The sequence below is a fragment of the Athene cunicularia genome, assembly GCF_003259725.1.
Source record: "Athene cunicularia isolate RWA chromosome Z unlocalized genomic scaffold, athCun1 chrZ_part1, whole genome shotgun sequence".
Classification (NCBI taxonomy): Eukaryota; Metazoa; Chordata; class Aves; order Strigiformes; family Strigidae; genus Athene; species Athene cunicularia.
The window spans coordinates 11,755,151-11,764,481 of NW_020799142.1; the positions used below are offsets into that span (position 1 = coordinate 11,755,151).

The following is a 9,331-nucleotide window of genomic DNA, read 5'->3' on the forward strand; positions in this document are numbered from 1 at the left end:
AATGCAATATATTAGTTTGCAGAGCTACAACAGTTCTGAACTAGACTGTCAAACAATAAAAATTTGGACGTTTTTTATTTTAGTTTTTGAACTAACTGTAGTGTTTATAAAAAAGACAAAACTAATTCAAAGGCATCTGCAACAAATTTAAAAGCCTACATCAGCTTTCTTATAAAGCCTGTCCTGGTTCAACTAGGATAGGGTTAAGTTTCCCCAGCAGAGAGAGAGGGGGAAGGGATCTCCAGCCGGGTTATTCATACCATGCTGATGTCAAGTCCACGCGGGAACTTTTTCCTTGGTGGCTTCTGGTGGCGGGAGCACACGCCGGCTTTGTTCCATGACCATTGCAGTATTTCCCTGTATATCGTTTGTCTTGTACACTGTAATTGCTGTTTATTGTTGTTATCATTGCCACTGTTGTTGTTCAGATTGTTTATCACACTGTTGTATTAAATTTCTTCTTATTTTAACCCGGGGTTTGTGCCTCACTTCCAGTCCGACCAGCTGCGGGTAGGGGAGGGGCAACGGCAACAGCAATGTGGTCTCCAGTCCCAGCAGGGATTAAACCACCACAAAGCCCATACCAGTTCCTTTCAATCTGGAGATGCAATATGTTTACTAGTCAAGTCTCTTGCCCTGACAGGAGCTAATCAAACTCTCCAGCTTTCTACCAGTCCTCTGTGACTTTAACACTTTTGCAGCATGTGGTATTACGCTGTGCACAGGTTAAGCCTGTTTCACACAGGACTAATACCAGGTACCTGTGAAATGTTAGTATTGTACATCATAGTACTCTCCACAGCACAAACAGGTTTTCAAAAATCCCCATCAAAGTACATGACAAGTTTTCAAAAATACAAATGACCTTAAAACATGAGATCCAAATGTTCAGGCAATTACAAATCTTTAACTTCGTCTCATTGCTCTTCATTTCTCAGCTGCCATGAAGGGCGATGTTTCATTTTCTTCCCAGTCTTTTCACTGATTTTACAACTGGACTTTGTAATTTTCAGACATGTACAAGAATATACCCACTCACATACAGTAACACGATTACAGTAAAATCAAAAGCCACAAAATAAAATAACAGTGAACATTCTGTAAGTGGAATTTTAACTTTTGGTCAACGTTTCTGCTAGGCTAAAGGCAAAATATGCTGTACAGCATCACTTTAACATCTGCAGGAATAAGGCTCTTGCTTATTTCAGCCTCAGCATAGTGTGTGGTCAGCCTGAACTATGCAATTTCTTAATAGAACAGGTAGACTGGAGATTGTAAAGCTGTATTTCTTCCCTACTTGTATCTATTAGAGATTCTTCCCTTGCAAAACAACATTCACATGAAAAAATTTACTGTGGTGCTGAGAAGAGTTGAAGGCAAACACATGTGTATGGGCAACAAAAGCTGTCAAGGTGACAAACGATTCAACGGACTTTCTTCTCCACCTGCAGCAAGCTTGAGCATTGTTAGCTTTCGAGGGGGATGCTGAGGACTCTTACGAAGGTTGTCATCCATCTGCAGAGAAGTAACGAGAGCCTGATTTGGCAAACATAGAATACAGATTATATGATTAGTCTATTTGACAGGACTGCCATTATTAATGCTGGTTTGAGGTATTTTTTACCCTGTTATTTCAAGCCCAGCCAAAACTGATGCCTTGATTCCTCTCCACTTCCAAATCTTGTGTTAGTGCATATGGTGCATCAAACCCAGGGCAAATAGGTGTGCTTCTGCTCAAATCATTTCATCAAGATTACTGAGGAAAGCAACTTTGCTTTCTTCTAAGAGGTCAAAGTTTCAGTTTTGTACAATAGCCAAATGCTACTAGAAAGCAGATCAAAAGTCAAACTGCTAACATCAATGGATGCCACATTCTGGAGGCACTGTGTGAATTTATATTAGTTACAGATTTCAAAAGTATTTAATAAAAAATCTGTCATAAGACCTTTTCAAAGACAGCTTAAAATTAATCTCTAAATATAAAGACTTTACATTTTAATAAGAAATCAAACTAATGCCCTGTATGTAATGTGGTATCAAAAAGAGTCTAGTTACTACAGAATAAACAGAATCACAGAAGACAACACAGGGGAGATCTCCAGAGGTTGTCTAGTCCATCCCATTTCTTCAACGTAGAGTCAGCTTCACCTAAATCATGCCTCACAAATATCTGTGTAACCTATTCTTTAAAGCTGCCACAGCCACACTTCAATACCACAAAGAGGAGATACAATCAATACCTACTGCTACAGAAGCTGATGATAGTTAAAGATCTGTTTCATACACTGATCTTTTTCAGGAACAAATGCCTTCTATCCTTCTAGTTAGTGTTCTGTCTGCATCAGAAAACTAATTCTTCACAAGCATTTTTCACATAAGTTGCATAGCTTTTGAGTGACAGCCTTAGAAACAAAGAAATAAAAGCTAGATGTAGAACAAGCAAGAGAAAAGTGACTGTAGGTTAGTGACTACAACATTCAGCTGGGAGCAAGGAGAGTTGGCGATTGGTCTTAACTTGCAGGACCATTTCTGAGTTTTGATCAATACATTTGCCTTCTCCTTTGCTAGAAGGTACACTTGCAGAAAAGACACCCTTCTTTTGTTGGTAAGTGCACTTCTAAAACAATGTTCTTTTGATTGTAATAGAAATACTTTTTAGGTACAAGGCTTCATTAATTATTCCCTTCAAATGATGTAATATTCTTCTTGCCTGTCTACACAAAGTAACTCACTAGAGAAGAAGCAATTAAAACAATGTCCATTGCACAGCTGCAATGCAAGAATATCTGTGAACAAGTAACCACAACGAAGCAGGAAAATTAGAGACTGAAGCAAAAGTAACCTTTTCGATCAAGTTGGATTCCTTATTTACAAGCTGTGTGAGTTTCTGCAGATTAGCATCTGCCATATCCTGTCCACCTGGAGAATGGCCTAAAGAGTGAAGGTAGAAGATGAAGAGTGAAAAGGTATTTACAAAAGCTGTTAAATCCTTAAAAAAGAAAAACACATTGGAGAAAAAATTCATGCAATATTTTTATCCTAAGAAGAATTTAAGTGGAAAAGCCATTCCATATGAGAAAAACAGATGTGTGAAGCATGAGCCATAGCACAGATATAGGTACATTTTGCCAATGCTTGACAAGAGTCTAAAACCAAGTATTAACTCTTGCTTTTAATTTTCAATCCTTTCTGCACAACTTTGGAAGTTTCTCTACCTCATTTCCCCACAGCTCTAGCATAAATTACATAAACTTTAATTCTGCTTTGGTTCACAGATGGAATCCTGGAGTCCTATTCCAAACAAGATTATACATGACAAAAAAGGGGAAAGAAACACATCTTACCTGAGACAGTTAACCTGAAGTAGCAAGTTAAAATATCATCACAGAATCGACACAGATTGGGAAGCTGTTTCAAATGCTCTTGTAATTGTACTCTCGGGAAGCACACTTTATAAATCGGTGCAAGGAAACCAAACACAAAGGCATCCAAGGTGGTAGGCCTGAAAACAAAAAACCAAAGTGACTGAGGTAAGACAGCAATACCAATATGACTGTTTTCTGTGTATGTCGAAAACAACTCAGGACAGAACACAGTCAGCTCTTCTGGCATTTCATCTTTTCATATCAATCTGGTAAATGCTTTGTACAGATATCTACTGGTTTCAGCACCTCTGAACTAGAGACATGCCGGCAAGCTTAAACAGTAACTTCAGCCTTAAAATTCAGTCATACTGTCACATACAGTGATGAACAAGCCACTTTAAAACATATTTCTGGCGCTACAAAAGCCAAGCTGAAGGTGTCCAACTTCAGTGACTAAAGGAACAGATCATCCTTTTTAGGACCTGTTGGTGCTATGTTGTTGGCAACATCTACTTCCTGCTCTGTGCACATCCCACAGGAAGAGGAGTGTTCCTGGACCTACATGCTCCTCCCATGAAGGCAGTGGCAACACTGCAGGTTTAAAGCATTTTTCTACATACAAGCTCAGAAGGTGACATTGAGTCAATAGAAAAGCATTCTCTAAAGCTACACTAACTCATCAAGCACCTCACATTTTTATACCAGCTGTGGGCAGCATCTGTCTGACCGTGGAAAAATGAAGGATAAGGGAGACACCGCATTGCTTTAGTTCAAGTATTTCATTAGTGTCCTGTTGCTCATTCAGATTTATCTAAAAAGCAGGGTGTGAGACATGAAACTACTGTGCAGCACTTTTCACATCCTGGCAGGTTGAAAAAAAAAAAAAAAAGTGTTTACAAAGTTATGTGGTACTTGTTTTATTAATCATTAAAAAAAAAGTCACACTCACGTATCTCCAAAGAAAAACTGAGTTGTTCCCAATCTCTTCGACAGGAGATTTAGGCACTCCTTGGCATCTCTGTATATCTGATGAGACACAAGACTGTCTAAGAGCCCTAGGTGTAGCAAGGCTAGTACGCACAGCATCATTCATCATTTGACAGGGTGCTACACTGTTCCAGTTCTTGTCTTTGACAGCACCATGTTACAAATTCTTTTCTACACGACACATACCTGTGCTTCCACTTCAGTGAGACTGTAGAGTGGAGGTCCTCCCCTCGTCAGCAAGATCCTGTTCAGTGCTTCCCTGGACATCTTTCCAGGCAGATACAAACTCAGTGGGAAGGCAATCCTTGAAGCAAACCATGGCTTTGTCACACTGCAGTAATTTTCAGCCTCAACCCAGAAAGTGTGCAGCTGTATCAACACAAGGAAGAATACGACCAAAATTTGCATAAGAACAGCAGACATCTCTTATAAGTTTGATGTGCAAGATCTCTGCCAGAGAAGCAGAAGCACCAGGAATTATTGTAATTTAATCCATAAAGGATTATACTAATTCTTTTAGTGTAGGAGTATATAATTAAGGCATCAGCTACCTTCCACCTAAAGAACAACAGAAGTATTACAGACCTATATACATGTGCATAAAATTACATACATGCTCATGTTTATGTACGTGTATATATATATATACCCACTCACACACACACACACACACACTGCACACAGAAAATACTCAACAAAAAGGTTGAGATGTACAGGATCAGATTTGAACTATCTAGAATTTTTTAATGAAATTTTACATAAATCTTAAAAGAAAATAAATTATGAAATGATGAATTTGAAACCTTGCAGGTCAGCTAAAGAGGCCAGCCTATGACATCATCTGCTCAGAGTATTTTTTCCTGTACAAATGGAAGCCAAAGTCATTCAAGAGATCCAATGTCTGGAGATTTTTATAGCTCTAATGTACGTACACTACATTGGGTGAGGGCATGTGGTCATGTGTTATTTAGAACTGAAAAATGAAACTACTGACGGGTATTTTAATTTCTCAAAAGTTCGAACTGAACAGTTCAAAAGACTTCTACAGTTGTGCACCCTACATCAGACATACCATATCTTACTCAAAGCTTTTTCTAAAGAATCAAATGAAACACAAAGTGGGCAGAACAAGCTGTTTTCAGGATACTGTTTCCCAAAATGCAACTAAAAGATAAAACATTCATAGGTGGCCTTTTAAAATGTCTTTCATAAACTCATTATTATTGTTTCACACCCCACAAACACAGACTTCTTTCCTTTTCAAAAGTTGCTAGGCAGTATGTCCAAAATTGGACTAACACAGCAAATACATTCCAGTCAGGACTATGGCTGAGACTTGAATGCCTCTCATACTGGGCACCTCTTGCAGCGTTCACTTCCAAAATTCGGACCATTATAAAGTATTTCTCAATACTTACCAGAGCAGGAAAAAGTTTCTCTTCAAGTAGTGCAATATATGCAAGTGTATCCGCTCCTTGTTTTGCAGACAATTCATAATCAGCATTATATTTCTATGAATTACAAAGAAAACCAAACACACTACAGATAGTGTTACAAAGAACTTTCCAAAAAGATGATCAATGCAAACCAAAGTTGCTTTAAACTTAACAGCTATCAAGTCAGTAAGTGTAACATTTTGGGGCACAGGAAGCATGTTATCATTAGAGTTTCTTTACTTTTTAGGCCAGCTATGTCAAACCTCCTTGCATCTCCCTTTTCTGCTTTCCCATTCTTAAGATTTTTGGGCCCTCCTATTCCCAAAATAACTCTCGTGTCTCGTTCCCACTGATTCCCAAGCAACTGTCCAGTGATACAGAGGTAATTTTTCAGTACTTAGGGATGCAGCAACACTCTGGCATGTCCCCATCTTTCTCTCTGAAGAAGCATCTGGCACTTAAGCTGCTGTAAGCATAAAAAGGCAAGTGTTCCCTCCTTTTGCTTTTAATTACCATTCTAAAAGTTTAGAAATTGGATGCTAACAATATAAGGGACCAAATGCAGAGCTAAATTAATGCAGTTACAGCTGACTGCGCTTTTAATTCTAACACTGAATCTTTTCAACGTACATTAAAAGGGTTGGTAACTTTTTCAGGGTGAGAGGAGTTTCGCTTTATTAATTTAAAAACAAAAGGTCACTGCTGACCCTTAGATACCTGAAAAGCAAGCACACTACTGTTATATTTTAACTCAAAGAGGGAGGGGTTTCCCAACATTGGGGATTCTTTGGTATTCAAATGGCAATGAAACTTCCGAATTTTAAAACAACTGCCTAAAATCCCACCTCAAATATGCAGTTTTCAGATTCTGTTTTTCTCCCCTCCAAAAGATTTAGTTAAACTAAAACAGCATTCATCAGATAACCATCTTGACTAGGCAGAAACTGAATTTCTAATGTAAAAGCAGAATAATGAGCTGGAGGACCATCTTAGAAATAAAAAGATGATGCCATGCATACTAGACATCTTTACACTTTGTGAAAAGAAAAATCATATAGCTTTATTCTTTGTGAATAAACTACTAAGAGGTCTGCAAAAGGCAAGCAAGAGGGGGACTACACAGTAACATGATGTGCACCAAAAATGCCTGCAGGCATTTTTATGCTAGAAGCTATAGAAAAACTATGTAGATTAAGAACAACGCTGTATGTACCCATTCAAGCAGTTAAAACCACGTTTCCCAAACTGTCCTATCTTAGGTCTCCAAAGCCATAATGATGTTAAAAGTGTAATAATTAAAAGCAGGGTGCTCAGTGGGAAACTGCTCAATTATCGTCAGTTTGTTGTCCTTTTCAATGAACAGTTTTCTCGTGACTATTTAAAAATCTTTCACATAACTGACTATCAAGCTTTAAAACAGCAATCTGTTATCCACCCTTTTGCAATTCTCATGCATGTATGAAAAATAGGAAAGCACTGGGTCTGAATTGAGTTGCAGGTTTTTGAAAGCCTGTATCCATGTATACAGAGGGCATGCAGAGCCACCACAAGACAAAAGAAAACAAATCTTCTGAAGACCTACCTGCTTTCTTAAGAAGTTTAGTATTTTTGCTGGCTGAGAAATAACAATGTCTTCTGATATCAAGACTGGTACATCTCCTAGAAGGCATAAATAATACAGTCAACAATTTATATGGATGAGTTCTAACGTAACCAGAAAGCAATCAGTCATTTCATCTAGTTTCCTTTTCTCCATAGCACTCTCTGATCTTACTAACACACGCACATAAATTAAGCTTTACATATGAGGGGAGTTCTATGAAGTGTATTGTTTCCTTCACTAATAACAATACATTAAAATGGGCCCACATCAAATCAGACTGAAGACAATGTCTTCTGCTAGATACCTGACACTGTGAGAACCAGGCTACTTGTCTGGACTTCAGACGGTCACCTTAAGATGAAAATTCCAGCCCAGTGCAACCCCTGTCAAGCCATTAACCTCTGGGGCTCTCCCTCCTTCTACTCCAATTTTTCTCTGCCCTTCCCCTCCAAATCCATTTGAACCACCAAACACTGGGTCTTCTCCAGCCTTCCTACATCCACTGCATAACCATGAAGTATTCCAGAACCCTTCTGCCAGAAGCTTACTGGTCAGCCTTTACTCAGATTGCTGGATCAAAGACTGTAAAGTGTTAACATCTCTGTAAGGGGGTCTATTTTATAGCACATTCACAACATAACTGCCACAATTAGCCTAACATAATGTGCTGCTAAATACTGCTGAAGAATCAATTATCAGTAACACTGATTTGGATTTTTTAAAAATGGATTTTACATATTTTGAATATGAAGAAAGCCACTGAACTTTTGGCAAGTACATCCAACTAGTTCGCAGTATTTTCTGCTAACAGGAAACAATACACTGAAAAGCAAGAGTCAAAGTTGCAACTTCTGCATGGATACAGTAATGCCTAAACTGATGATGTGCTAAGTGTAAGTAACAGAGTACTTTAACTCTGCCCCGATATTACATCTCTGAAATACACCAAGACAGTAACTTAAACGCTGACCAAACAGATAAGCAGTAAGTATCCAACATGAACAAGTCCCCTCTGATAGATTATCTTCAACTTCTCTGGCAGCTAGGTTTTCAGCCACCCTTTCTAAGTCAACCTCTCTAACTCACACAGTACTAAACATCCCAGTTCTTTGAGGCTCATTCCATTTCCAACTGTACCAGTCCATTAAATTACGTATAATTAAAGAACACTATTTCCATACACAAGTTTAGTTACCATCATTATAAATACGTGATTTGCAAAAAGCTTAAAAACTTGTTTTCACTAAACCATCCATTTAGACTGTCTGACCAACAGGTATGTACTTGGCACCACCACTTTATTGACCGCTGCTTCACCCACAAGGATTTTAATAAATTATCCTTTGAGGCCCTTTATTTTAGTCCCACAAAATCCATCACACTTGATCCTGTAAGGTCATTTATTGATGTATCATAAAGGAGGTAGACTTCACTGGGGCTGGTTACACTCACGATCACAAAACCAAAGCAAACTCAGAAACAATGCAGAAATTGGAACCTGCACTTAGAACGTGACTATGACTAAAATAATAGAAAACACCAAGATGGTACCTTTCGGAGCTCTCCATGAGCTATTTATCATATTCAGTGTTAGGGGAGCACCAGAAAATTTGGCATACGCCTGCAATAAAGATTGAGGGGGAAAAAAATCCAGTCACTATGTGTAAAAGTATAAGATACCACTTAAAGAGATGTTTTAAGCAGCTTTAGTGGTCTAATGCGTTTATCGGAAATGCTGCCCGTTAAGGCCAAGGCCATGCAGTGGCCCCGGGAAGGCACGACGCCCTCGGGAGCGGCAGCAGCCCCCCCGGGCCCCACGGGGGAGGGACGCAACGGTCTACGGCGAGGCGGCTCCCTCTGGGGAAAAAAACCGGGCTCCGCGCCGCCCTGCCAGGCCCCGCCGCGGGCCCAGTCACCGTCGCTTCCCGCCCCGGCCGAAC

At 39.2% G+C, this 9,331-nt stretch overlaps 1 protein-coding gene across 1 annotated transcript in view; it reads right to left on the reverse strand.

Moving 5' to 3' along the window:
* Positions 1–578: 578 nt before the first annotated feature.
* MTX3 (metaxin 3) overlaps positions 579–9,331 on the reverse strand; it is a 13,002-nt gene continuing 4,249 nt past the window's right edge. The window contains exons 2-9 of the mRNA XM_026865780.1: positions 8,943–9,026; positions 7,371–7,447; positions 5,771–5,863; positions 4,539–4,721; positions 4,315–4,391; positions 3,345–3,502; positions 2,843–2,931; positions 579–1,515 (exon numbers count right to left, since the gene is read on the reverse strand). Coding sequence (XP_026721581.1) covers positions 1,408–1,515; positions 2,843–2,931; positions 3,345–3,502; positions 4,315–4,391; positions 4,539–4,721; positions 5,771–5,863; positions 7,371–7,447; positions 8,943–9,026 — 869 coding nt within the window. The 3' untranslated portion in view covers positions 579–1,407. The remainder of the gene's footprint in view (positions 1,516–2,842; positions 2,932–3,344; positions 3,503–4,314; positions 4,392–4,538; positions 4,722–5,770; positions 5,864–7,370; positions 7,448–8,942; positions 9,027–9,331) is intronic.